This window comes from Corvus brachyrhynchos, unplaced genomic scaffold, assembly GCF_000691975.1.
Source record: "Corvus brachyrhynchos isolate BGI_N302 unplaced genomic scaffold, ASM69197v1 scaffold11, whole genome shotgun sequence".
NCBI lineage: Eukaryota > Metazoa > Chordata > Aves > Passeriformes > Corvidae > Corvus > Corvus brachyrhynchos.
Window position 1 is genome coordinate 7151860 of NW_008236965.1, and position 13970 is coordinate 7165829.

At 38.9% G+C, this 13970-nt stretch overlaps 1 protein-coding gene across 1 annotated transcript in view; it reads left to right on the forward strand.

Annotated features, from left to right (window-relative positions):
* Positions 1-440: 440 nt before the first annotated feature.
* GEMIN8 (gem nuclear organelle associated protein 8) overlaps positions 441-13970 on the forward strand; it is a 29889-nt gene continuing 16359 nt past the window's right edge. The window contains exons 1-3 of the mRNA XM_008629276.2: positions 441-544; positions 4058-4097; positions 6904-7369. Of these exons, the coding sequence (XP_008627498.1) occupies positions 4095-4097; positions 6904-7369 (469 nt within the window). The 5' untranslated portion in view covers positions 441-544; positions 4058-4094. The remainder of the gene's footprint in view (positions 545-4057; positions 4098-6903; positions 7370-13970) is intronic.

A 13970-nucleotide genomic window follows, 5' to 3' on the forward strand; every position in this document is an offset into this window, starting at 1 on the left:
GGGCAGCGTGGGGCACAAGGCCTGTGCTCCTGCCAGCCTTTGGATATAATTGTGTGCCCTGTTTGCAGAGGCGAGAGCTGCTCATCGCTTCTGCGAGCCCTTTAAGCCACTTGCCGGGGTCTAGACACGACATCTGTGCGACCAGGAAATTACTTATGCCTTCAAAAGCTGTACAGGAGAAATTTTATCCTCTTCCTTGTTTATGACTAAACTGACCAGCTATATATGAAACATAAGCTAACTGGGCTACTGATAATTGTACAGCTTTTAGCATTTCATTTTTTCCCCTCTCATTTTTGGCCGAAGTAGCTTTTGGGTCTATGGCCTGGAGCTCAGGGAGAAAAAAAAAAAAAAAATAAACAAACCTCTTTTGGGAAGGCCCAATGGATTACACTGCCTCGGTTTCTGATCAGGCCAAAAGAGCTGTAGTACATATGTTGAAGTTTGAGAACATTATTTGGCATGATGTTAATTTGTTTCCCTTCCATTCACAGGAGTTGCTACTGTTGTTTTAAGGACATTGATGTGGACATCAGAGTGATAGGTGGGTCTTCATAGCGCTCCTGTTGGGATGAGAAGCAGCCATAACTGTATCCTAAGTGCTGGACAAGTATTTACAGCCATTCACAAACCAGAATGCAGTGTATAGTGTTGGGAATTTTTACCCCTTCTTTTGAAGAGAAATAACTTGCTGCCAACTGTCCCAGCAATCACAGGCTTGTGTTTCTGCGTGACTATAACTAGGGCACTTCGGTATTAAAGTTAACGCCATAGCAATGCACAGTGTTAATCTGAAGCACAGAATATTAGACCACTTTTCAGACATTTCCCTCTTCTGGTGATAATTCTGCACCAAGAGTAAGCATCTGAAGTATAAAATGAACCTGTGTTTGTGGGAGAATGCACACTATTGATGTTGTTATGTTCACATTTTTTTAGCTAGTATGTACTAGGGTGAGTTCAAAATATACAGCAGAAAATTATGTTTAATCCCTAAACTGTGAAATTTACTGCCAGGGGATTTATTGGAAACACCTATTACTCATGGGGGTTTTGGCTTTAAATGCCAAAACCAGTTTGGAGATGAAAAAAAAAAGTGTCTGAACTACCACTTGCTGAAATCAGGACAAATGTACCTGGAAAAGTAATTCCTGTATAAATATGTTAGTGTCACATTTTATTGAGTATCTCTTAATAGCCATTGCCAGAAACTGGATACTGAGTTAGGGTAGCTCTGGCCTGACTGAAGACACTTCTCGCTTCAGGGACAAAAGCAGCAGTGGGCAGAGGGGCTGGTCAGCTGGCTGTTGTTAGGGACACTTCAAACATAGTTGGCTTTTTTATGAAAGCTTTGTTTTCATGGGTTTTGTTGAAACCTGCTGAATTTATTGAAATTCCACCTTCCTTTAATAACATATGATGTTTTTTACCATAATGTCGTGCAACAGGTTAGTATAATCTTGTGTCAATGGATGTCCTAAATAGTGGAACCCTCAGTGATCCTGCACTGGGCTTGGGGCTCTCCCTGTTACCTCCATGTGGCCACACTATATCCAACACACCACTAGTCTGTCCCAGAGTGGGACTTACCAAGTTATAAACCCCAGTGTGTTGAGGTGTGTCTCACTGTATGACAGACATTGTCTCAATTTCTGTTGGCTCCAAGGGAATTTAAACACTGTCATCAGATTTATTTATTTTCATTAATGCTCAGCTGCCTCAAGGGGTAAGGGGACAGATGTTTTGATGAAAGGGAGTATGTCCCTGATTCATTTTCAGTGGAGAAATATTTTAAAACTGGGAAAAGGAAGTAGAAAAATATTTCCATCATTAATGATCAGTATAAGCAAACAAATCTCTTTCCCATTTTAAATTGTACATCTGCTGGTGAGTTTCATATGTTCAGTTGGTTCATATTTTATTATTTTAAGTATAAATTGTAGAAGTAGAACTATTACATTTATTTTCTGCTGCTTGTCATGTTTCATATTTTATGTAGTTTGTTTTGGAAGAGTAATTCAACTGAAAATAAAACAAACTCATTTTTTAATTTAGTGTCCTCACTTGCAGCATTTTTATGCTCTGCTTTATATTTGTAGTATAATGTTTCATAAATAATTTATAAAAGTAATTAAAGTTTCTGTGTTTGGCAAAACAGGTTTTTCATATTTGGTAAACTAATATAGTTGGATGGTTTTGCCAGGGATTTTCCACTCCTTCCCTTTCAGAAAGCATATGTACATGTTGTGTGTTAATAATAAAATATCAGACTTTACCAATTACTGCTTTAAAAAATTATTTACATCAAGCTCAATCCTGATTTCTGTTTATTCTGAAGCTCTTTCAATGAATTTTTTGCTGTGTAGGAATTAGAGTGAATATGAATATTAGACACACCTACTTTTCTGAAGTGGAAAATTAATGAATCAGCTACCATGGGCTTAGGTTTTTAAGTATGAGAAAATAACATTATGGCAACCTTGACAGTATTTAGATGTATATGGGAAAGAGACAAAAAGTATATGTGTACATCATGAGAGAGGAGATAAAAGTTTTGAAGCAGGCTATGGTTGGAAATGAGATATTTGAAATGCACAAAGAGGGATGGCACAGCAATCTTTATGTGTGGGGGGGGTTTGAGTGTTAGAAGTCACTGCTGTGTTTTGCAGTTATCTCAGTGCTGGGTTTCCTTCTTCCTCCGAGCAGGCAGGAGAGAATCCAGTGACTCACATGCTTTGGTTGCCTAATGCCTGAATCTGCAGCCTTTGCTGGCATGAATTGTCCCATCAACTGGAGTGGGACTGCTCCTGTATGCAGGGCTTCTTGCAGACAGATTGGTGTTACCAAGGGTTTGAGCTTCTGGGGTTTGGAAAGGACAGTCATTTGCTTTTGTGTTTGCTGCATGATTTGCATTTTCTCTGACCATTCCATTCTGCTTTCATGCCATGTGGCTTACCTTAAGAGACAGAAAGTTGTCTTTAATCAGTATTGTTAAATGTGAGGTAGAACACAACCAGTGTATGTACTATATTCATAGGCATTTTGAAAAACCCTGGTGTTATCCTGGTATAAATCTATAACAGTTTTAAGTGCTGTCTTGGCTATATTCCAGTGTTTCTGGGAATAGCATTTGACCATATCGTAAGAGTAGCAATAGGTATTTTAGTGTACTCCATTTCTGTTACTTTTCACTGGCACTCACCTAAAATAAAGTTCAAGTTGAGGGTGAGAATGTCAGGAGAAATATGTGAATGAAGCAGCTAACCTATTAGTGTAATAAAATAATTGTCAGATAAGAGGAGATTAAGAATATTTCTCAGTGATACATACTGGTAAACCACACTAAAATGTTGGTGATTATAAATCCTGCGTGGTGGCTGTAGAGCTCTTGTTCTCCCTTTCTACCCCCACAACTATTTTTCCCTTTTTTATTTTTTTCCTGTCCAGCTGTTCCTCTTCCTTAAACCTGTTCCTCACATTTAAAAAATCTGGTTGCAACTTGAACTGACCTGTGTTTTCTTCATGGGAGGCAGGAACAGATGCTGGAGGGGAAAAAAAAAAAGAGAAAGAAGGGGCTGTATGTGGTCAAAACCACTGGTTAAACAGAAACCTTACTGCATGAGTGGAATCAGGATGGGTTTAATAATTTGCTTTTTTTATACAAGTCCCTATGCAGACACAGCTAAAAAGTAAGAACAATTTGTTTCCTTTAAGTTTATGATTTTTGTTTGGCATTAACTTGGAAAATAAAGGTTGTGGGAGCATAAAGAAGGAGAAGAGCAATGGGAGGAGTGTTCAGTTCCAGCATTTTAGACTGCATTTTGTAGAAGGCTCCCTTTTAGCTTTCTTCCTGTAGCGGGGAATTCTAAAGAATTGGATTTTTACTGCTGCCAATCAAAATCTATAAATAAGAGACTTCAACTCGCCACAACAGAGAAGGGATATTTAACAGCTGTAGGTCATAGTACTCAAATGTAACAAAAAATACATTCAGTGCCTGTGACCACCTTAATATGTATATTTTTATGAATTAAAAGGCTACTATTTTCTTTTCTAGTTCACCTTGATCATCACCAGAACAAACTCCACAAGAGATGGTAAGAGATCTTTACAGGTTTCTATGTGATAACTTAGTCCCATTTTATATATAAAATGCATATAAACACTTTTACTGAACTGTGAGTGCAGACATGTAAAAATTAGAAGTAGCTAAATTGCTTTGAAAATAGAATTCAGATTACAACAATGCGTGATTTGTCTACTCCTGGGAAGACTCCAGAGAAATAACAGGAGAATAACAGAGGACTCTGATCATTTGCCTTAGATTTATAGCTTTTGTTTCCTTGAGGAAATCTCTTATTTCCATTTATTCCACAGCTGAAAAAGCACAGACACAGAATTAAGTGAGACTAAAAGTGTTCCTTTCCCTTTTCCACCCCAATGTAAAACATGTCTGTAATTACTTTTTTAACAGATGTATTTTTAAAATTCAAATGTAAGAGTGGTTTTCAAGGGTCGTTTTCAACATAAAAAACCTCACAAAAAGTAGTTGGACAAGCACCAGCATCATAGTTCTGTCTGCATGAACTGGCTTTTTGTCTTCCTTTCCCCTAAATTAACAACTGGAGCTAGTCAGCCAGACAAATCAACCAACTCGATTCCAGAGCTTTCAGTAATGTCATCAAGTTCCTTTTTAGAAACATTTTAGAAGAACTGGAGATAATTTTTGAGCTTTGAAAGAATATATTGTCTTCTTTGCAGATATATAGAATGTAGGAGATACCTGCTTGTGTCAAGCTTCATGGTCTTTCAAAACTCGATTTTAAAGTATTTTCATTTTTAAGGAAGAAAATAGGCAAAATGTTTTAAAAGTAACCTGTTAATGTATCAGATTTGATAGCAGGACGTTCTCATCTGTCTGCTGAAGGATGAGGAGTCAGTGTGACATTCTTAAGCAAAGGGAAGCAGTAAATAAAACATTGTTCATCCTGGCTGTTAGGTAGTTGGATGATTAAGGATGAAGAAATTCCATATGGAAGGCAGATGCTTTCCTTCTACCCACTCATCTTGGAAATAAATGCTCCAAAATGCATGGTGGTGTAGCAGTGCAGTGTTAGACCAAGAAGAGAATATCAGTGAAGTTTCATCTCCATGAATTCTTTCTTTTCAGGAAGGATGAGTTGTCTGCACTTTTAAATCACAATAACTGAGCTACACAGCCCTTCACAAATAGGTTACAGGTTTTGATCAGGAATACCTTAAGGAATGCAAGTTTGTTTTGGAGGGTTTTCTTTATGTACTCTATTAGCTGAAGGTATTTTGATTCTGAGAGCACTTAGCAATGACCTTAAAAAGATACAGCATTGCTCTCTTATGCAATGATAGGCTCCATTTTCCAGAAAGAAGTGTATCATGAGAGTTGCAATTATTAGTCTAAACTCACTAGCATTTGCATTATTGTCTGAGAACCAGAAAGTGGAAACAAATATAAGTAAAATAAATTAGCCTCTCTGGATAGTGTTAAATGGAAAGTATTTTTTGGTTTGAGTTTTCTTTTTTGCCTTGGGATTTCTTTCCCCCAGAGAATCATTCTTTTAAGGGGACCAAATTGCCAGTGCAGATCAAGAAAACAGACTTAAGGATTTTTGTCCTGTGACTAAAAAAAACTACAAACAAACAAAAAAACCCAACCTTAATAAAGGACTGTAAATGTTACATTCATGTCTGAAAACCTCAGCTAGTTTTGCCATAGTTTTGAGTGTTTGCCAAAAAATGGTTTAATTAAAATTTTCCAATTTAAAGTAGAGGCATTCTGTTGTAGTCCAGATAAAAGATTTTCTATGGAAATTAAGACATGAGGGAAAGCAAGAAAATATTTGCTATTTAGTTTACTTGTTCTAGGCTCTAGTCTACTTTATGGCTTTTTTTTAAGATCCTCTATTACCCTGCTTTTTGAGAGTAGGATGAGGGGGGAGATGAAATGGCTTCTATGAAGGGAGCTTAAGGCTAGAGGGACTGTTGGGCTTTGTAATTCCTGGTGAAATCCAAACAGCATGAAACTTTTTTAAGGAAAACTAAGATTAGCTGGAAGACAGGAGAAGGTGTGTTACAGTATGTTTCCTTCTATAGAGCTATTTTTCTCTGTACTTTATCAGTGGCACTTTATTGCCTCTTTTCATGTTCTGGTTGGTGATGGATACAAAAGGGAGATTTACTGGCAGCTTGCATTTGGCTAAATACAGTCTTGGTTTTGATTGAGGCCACAGTGGATATATGAACTTGTCTGAATTGCTGTTTGACCTTTCCTGAGAAATTTTGGCAGGCAGATGGAGGAAATACATTACTGGAGGAAATACGTTACTGGATAAAAATGAATGCATTTGTTTAATAGAGAGGAATTTTAATCTCTTGTGTTTTCTGTCTGTGAATTTGGAAATCAGGTATAGCTTGCAATAGCTACACCTTGGAGTGATTCAGTTCTCACAACTCATGTGAGTGTCTAAGGAATTGTGGAATATATCCACACAGTGTATTTCCTAAAAAGAACTGATTCCCACTGTAGTAGCATGAACACTTGGAAAATACCTTCTGAACTCTACAACTTCTCTATTTCTAGTTCTTCACTGGTAGTTGTGTTGATGCGAAAACAGTCTCTTGTAGGAGTAATGAGGTGTGGTGCACATGCATAGTGCTCACACATGTTGTTTTTCAAATCTCCATGTTCTGTCATAGGTAAAGGATGACTAAGGATTAAAAGGCAGCGTTGTGCTTACATTTAGTTGCTCCCCTCTTTGTTTCTCTCTCTCTTTGTACCTCCTTTTTTTTGGGGGGGGAGCATTGGAGCTGTGGTGTGTGGTTGATTTTTTTGTGTTCTTTCCCCCTCCCCATGTGTTTTGGCCACAGGAAGACATCGAGCCGTGGTACACTCAGAAAGTGTACACGAGGTACTGGAGACACTATGACTTAGCCATGCGCTGGATGCGTAGGCACCAGAAAGCCTACAGGAAAGCCATGGAGTCCTTTTATCACCTGCCGTGGCATCCGTGGCATCCTGCTGCAGCCTCTTCAAGCAGCCATTACTCAGATTGGGGTGGGAATGATCTCCCATATACCCAAAACTACTCTTCCAGCTGTAGACCACATGTCAGAGCTCCATATTATTCAGAAGCTCAGCAGTACACAGGTGCCTACCAGGAGAGGGAGGATGCTGACAAGGATTCTGAAATGGAAGAGGATGCTGAAAGGGACTCTGAAATGGAGGAAGACTCTGAGTCTGAAGGGGAGATAGAATATGACTTGAGCAATATGGAGATCACAGAGGAGCTTCGCCAGTTCTTTGCAGAGACAGAGAGGCACCGAGAAGAGCTGCGTAAGTCTATGCTTGTTCTGTGTTTTGCGGTATTTGGTGGCCATAACATTGAGTGCTGGATGGCTTCAGCATTTACAGGTTTTGTAAGAATTCACAGAAACAGGCACTGCAAGTGAGCCAGCCAACCAGAATGAAATAGGCAGAACTGATGGGTGCACTTAAGTACCACTCATCAGAAGTAAGTTTCAGAAAATGTTTTGAACGTTTTCAGTGAGAGAGAGAAAATTATGACTGCAAAGAGAATAACGCTTCTGTCCAGAAGACAATATTAATCTTCAGTGCTGAGGAAAAAAGCTCCAGAATTGTTACGGTTAAATCTAGTTAATATGCTGTATGTCTGAGGGGGGAACCCACAGGAAATGCTTCACTGCATCCCTGAACCCTAGAGTAAGCCTCAATGTGTTTTATAGCATGGAGCAGCCATTTTGTTTGTTATTCTTTGGCTAACCAGACAGTAAAGTTTCATGACCCTTTCTTTTCTTCTCCCCTGCATCCTCTTCATTATGTACTATACCACAAGTTTCTCTTTGTTTTGCATCTTGATCTGGACCCAGGTCCTTTGGTAGGGAATGCAAGCCAAAGCCTTAAGATTTTTCTCAGATCTTGATCCTCTGAATTATTAGTGATATTTGTTTCTGTGAAATTCTTATAAGAAGTAAAGGATTATTCTGTACTTTATTGACACTTTACTTATACTGATGTTGCAGATAAATTTGTTATCTGTTTTAAGAAAGCAGCATGATAAAAAGAACTTTCCTCACATGACTCCAGTAGGAAATACCTAGAATGAATGTTTAATAGAGCTTTCTCCGCTTCTCCGAAAGAGACAATGTTCTAAAAACGTGTAATAAAGGCAGTGATTGGAAGGGAAAGAAAAAGTGGTTTAAGTTCTTTGATCAGCAGGTATCAGAGGGTGAGCTGTAACAACACAACTTCACACTTCTCATCAGTGTGATGCACAGTTGATGTAGTTAGCAGAGGGAAGTGAGTTAAGGAGCTCTGTGGTAGTGCCTGTCAGGAAAATCCACCAATGCCAGAGGTTTATGTCCGAAAAGGAGACGGAGGAGTCCTTCAACTTTATTGGAATAAAGGGAGAGAGTCCACCAGAGCACACGCCCATGGGTTTTCTCTCTCAGGGTTTCGGAGGGCACAGCCTCCCTGTTACCCTAACTCCCGGCTGCATGTTGCCCTCTTCCTTTCCCCGTTGGCTGTGGTACTAGGAAGGTGCAGCCTTCCCGAACTGGCTACCCCATATCCCCCTGTTGAACCTACTGTTTTACCCCAAAGCTCAGAAGTTGAGGCTTGTGCGAAGCCTTGTCTACTTCAGGAGCCAAGCTGCCTGGTCCCGGTAATGAACCTGCTGCCCAAAGTCAGTAGAGGCATTAAGACCCGTATCAAAGACGTTAACACCCATCAAATTGTTTGTAAAGACATTAGCACACATATTTCCTCTCATGCCTGACACGAATCTTTTTCTCATCATTCATTTGCAGAATCAGCTTGATGTTCTCTTGAAATGTTCTTTGATGAGCTACATGATGCCTTAAGACACTGGGCTACTTCTGGGAATGAAGAACATTTTTTTTTTATTTATTTTAACTATTATGATTAGTGGCGTTTAAAGGTTTGTGACTGATATAAGGTGGCATCCTGGAAACTGGGAAATCAGGGCTTAGAGATGTTCTCTGTTGCAAATATCCTGTATGACCTTGGTAAAGTTATTTAGTCTCTTCCTGACCCCTCACTGGCTGCTCTTTCTAAAAATATGATTTGATTCTTTATGATGAGCAGGTGAATTGGGAAAGAGGTTTGTGACTCAGAATACAGATTTTACTTTTGTTCTTTCCATCACAGTGGTACTTGGAGCCTTTTGGAATGATTTGGTCTCTGCTGTGTGCTATGTAGTAACCTAGTTCTGGATGAGTGTAACTCCATGCAGTTCAGTGGCACTATTGCAGATCTTCATGCAAATTCAAGCAGGCTCTGGTCTTTCACTACTGCATGCCTCAGTTTTTTTTAGTAGCTTCCCTGATAAAGTGAGGATATTACTAAGTAAGCATCTATAATTCCTCAAAGCATGAAAAAGTCAACAAGTACTTGAGTTAAATGAAATTTAAAAGTGACATAGAAATCTAGGGTGAATGGTGCTTTCTAAATGCTAATTTTGTGAGTAATTAAAAATACAGTATAAATCTTTTTTGGCAATAATTTTTTCTTGCATGGTGAGGGAAAAGGAGAATAGAATAATTCTTTTATTCTGTTGAAGTTTCTCAAAACAAGAAACATAAGCAGCAGGAGGAGAGGAAAATCATTATTTCCCTGATGATGTGGAAACAAGCTGGTATGGAGACTGTGTTGAAGGCACTACTACTCTACTTTAAGAGGTAGTTTTATTAATTTCCCTGATTGCTGTTTATGAACAAAATTAAATTTAGAGGTTCATTAAGCAATCCATTATGATGCTATATCACGTTATATCTTTCATACTGTGTTTAAGAACAGTTGTCATTCTGTATTGATGCTTGAGAAGATTGAGATAATGCATCCGCCGAAGAAACCCACAGTTACTTGAGTCTTTTCTCTTTACTGCCTTTTCCTTTTAATCCCAAACTGCATGTCCTGAGCATGCCTACCTTAGGAGCAGATTTATAGAGAAACTTGGGTAGCATAAACCTCAGTAATTCCTGCAATTTAGTCCTCCATGTATGAAAGAGACATTTGTAAGGGTGAGGCAAGAGTTTTACATAGCCTTTAAAAAGAATGAGATTGTTTGGATGTGCTACAGTGGAATACCAATAGAGACCTTGATGATCAGTTAAAGCAAAAGCCAGTCGTTAGGGAACATTAAGGGGAAGATTGTGTCTCATGTTTTCTTCCTCTGGCATCAGTAAGGGGCTCCAGGTGGAATTCACATCCTCTGACCACTGCATCCTGGTACTCACTTGGGAGAAGACACATAGCTTGCTCTTCTTTTTAAAGCAGAGTTTGCAAGAGTTTGATTCACATTTATGGGCAGCTTAATGAAGTGTGAGTCACAAGGGAACAGAGCAGCAATGGGGCAAATAGGAAGGGGAATTTGGCACATAAGGAAGGGGATACTAATCTTTGTGAAGTATGACCTCCATTAGTTTGGTGTTTTTCTAGCCATCCAAAATTAGGAAATACTATGCAACATTAATGCAGCTATTTTGGACATGTGTAGTGAGTCTTGATTTTTCAAATGAGATATAGCTGGTTCCCACTCCTCACCCACAGATATCTCGTCAGCATGTAGAAGGATAATCAAATGGATTAAAAGGAATCCTAGCTGATGTCAGACTCTTCATTTATAATGGCTAAGCTAGAACTTGCTGGAGGTAAATGATCACAGACATCAGGGGATAAGATCTTGGAACCTTTAACTGTGAAAGACTTAAATAGGCCTGAGGTGTAGGTGGGAATGAGATGGACTCAATCTTGGAGGTCTTTTCCAACCTTAATGATTCTGGGATTCCATGGTTCTGTGAAAGGCATTTGAGCCTAGATAGTGACATACAAGCCTTAATGCTAATTGCAAATAGAAAACCTTCAAAGATGAGAAAGAGTTGTGTCAGACTAGCCAAAGAAGAAAACTTCAGATTTATTTCATTTATTGGTAGCTGCCGCCAACTTGAAGAAGAAGCAGATTCCTAACTTCTGTAGGATTTTTTGTTTTGTTTTCACGGTGGGCATTTGCAGTGATTGGCTGACTTGCAAAGTAAGGGCTTTGAAACTGGCGAGCTTGCTGCATGATTTAACACTTCTGCAGTGATATAGTTCACAACCAACCTCTTCTAAAAAAATCTTTTTTTTGTCTCTGAAGTCACATCAATTTCTTACTAGTTTTTATATTGTATCATGTGTTGTAGTCAATTACGTGTTCCTGGAATGCCCAGAAGTAATTATGACCAAAGTTTTGCTGAGGCTTTATGAACTCAGACATACTAAAGCACTACAAACTTATCTCATATTTTAGATAGATGGTGCATTTGGTTAAAATGCCTTACAGACAGTTTTAATTCCTCTTCATTTGTTTCTTCATATGCAATCATATAGTGATTCTCTTTTTCGGATGGTTTTCTTGTCAGGCTGGTCTGTTGTTCTGGTTCTTCATGTAGCTGGTGATCCAAATACACTCTGCATCTTGGGAATGTTTATGGTTGCATTTAAGTTTTCCCTCCGGCAGTTGAAAAGCATGAAGTTGTTTTCCTAAGTTATCATACCGGTCAGACCTAGGTATGGGAGCAGATTCTCCAGGCATCCTAGATGTAAAGGACAGAATGCAGTAAGTTGCTTTTTTTTACATTTGCAAGAATTAAAAGGGCAAAAACCAAGAAAGGAAGATTCACAAACCTAACAGTTCTGTAAATTGTCTAACTTTGCACATTTTTATTACACTTAAATTTAGCCTTTGAAACATGTAGTTTGTCCTTATATAGTTTTTCTTTGTTTCCTTTTGAATATAAGAGAAAGTCTCTACTATAATTGAGTGAATACAGCATTGCAAGTACATTGAGAACCATTCTGTAGTAGTTAACAGGACACAGACAGAATCCTTTCTTTAAAAACAGAGAAAAGCAAGGGGAAAGTACCATCATGTCAGTTCATTACTGAAGGATAATAGTCTGTCATTTGTTAATGCTGTGACTAGTTTTTTCCATTAAAGCCTCTGTTTGTATTGCCCACGCATACCCTCCAGCTTTTCCCAAAAATAATGTCTCGACTTAAAATTTTTTATGCTAGATGGAAAATATTTTTTTAGAAATGAAAGGAAATGGTGAATGAAGATGTTTGTTTCAAAACTGCAGTCTGTAGGCTTTTTCCCTCAGGTTTCTTTTTCTCTGAAAGATGATAATTGCCTCTGCCTCTTCTGTGAAGAGGAAGTAATGGAATTTTCCATGTTTTGTAACTTGTTTGAATCGTACCAGATCCAGGAAGCTTTTGGTTTTGTTTAAAGCCTGCGTGCCTCGTGGCAAGTAGACTTTGATTTGGGGGTTTTGCCACCATATTTTCCTTCTTTCCTTCACTTTTGGTAAATGCTTTTTCCTGTTTTTAGTCTGCCTTTTCTTCATAAGACTGTAGCTCAAATTCTTGAGCTAAAGACTCCTGGTCCCCACCATTTCTTTTTCTTTCTTCTTCCCTACCCTAAACTGTCCAAGCAGTGTGGATGGTGAACTTTTACATATCTACTCAACTTCCCTGGCTTTAACAGCCTTGGTTGACAAACTTTTTGACAAACCAAAAAGCCTTGTTTGGCATGAACTTTAGCCACAGTCTTCAGAAGCTGAGTTGCTGAAGCTTCTGAGAAATGCCTGTGAAATAAGAGCGCTCTCTGCAATATGTGTGGGTGCTTGAGAGATGCTTTTGAAACACGTTCTTTTGTGAACTGAAGAAGCAATGTGAAAGTTACTCCTTTTGTACCACATCTCTGATCCTGATGATTGAACCTTTTGTTGTGTAGCAGCAGAATCTTCTCAAGTGCACACACTGTGTCCAGCATAGAGGTAGTGTTATTTGGTATGGGAAGCAACTGGAACAACTGAGAAAATGCCTCCTTACTAGAGAAACAAGGAAGAGTGCCACAATTTTCACTGCTTTCATATTGAAAACTAATCTCTACTTGCAAAATTAGTCTGGAGAGCAACAGTTGGGCACAGTTTTACATGTTTCATGACAGACCAGGTTATCTTTATACAAAGTTTATGAATTTGGAAACACAGCCATATGTAAGATATCTGATAGTCAAGAAAATGTCCTTGGATCCTACGCTAGAGACAGAATTCGAGCTTAGGAGAATGTGTAGCTTTGCTGTGTGAACCTATGTGTTGCTGCTGCAGGAAGTAATGAAAGAGAGACATTAGAAAGCTGGAGGTGCTGCCGAGGAAACTGCGCTTTTGGTGTCACCAGACCAGAGGCAGTCAGAAATGGATATCCTCTGCTGTGTGTTCTGGAGAGTTGGGGGAGTTAATACATATATCTGGAAATTATATGTAAAGTCTTTCTTATTTGTACATGCCTCAGAATGAGCCTGTTTGACAGTGTTGGCACCCCCTGAAAGTACACCAGAACAAGGCCAGGCTTTTTGTTTTCTGCTAAGGGATGCCACAGATTTCAGCTCCTAGGTGGTATCTGTGGATTCTGTGGATCAGGCTCCCGTGTATGCAGCCTGGAGACTTGAGTGGAGCTGGGACCTGGAATGCCAGTTCCCTACCTGCCAGTGGCTGTACTGGTCTTAGTTCTTTCTAAGCATGCTGTGGAGTACTGGTATTCGAGTTACAGCAGGTTTATAGCTGGGAGTGTGGGAGAAGAAGCACATGTGACTCAGTGTGACTGTAGTGTAGATGATACTTGAAGAGGAATGCCAAGATGTTGAACACCTCTACTTCCTCTTACATTTGATGGAAACGAAGAATGCTGTCTTAATATGAAAATACGTATTAAACTTCAGAAACCTGTGTTTGAAGTTGTCACCCTTTGTCTGCCTTATGTGTTCCTCTTATTGTAGTGAGACAGTACATACACTAGGGGGCTTGTTGAAAGTTTCAGTTTATTTATCTTTATAAGGGACTTTGAGTACCTCAGC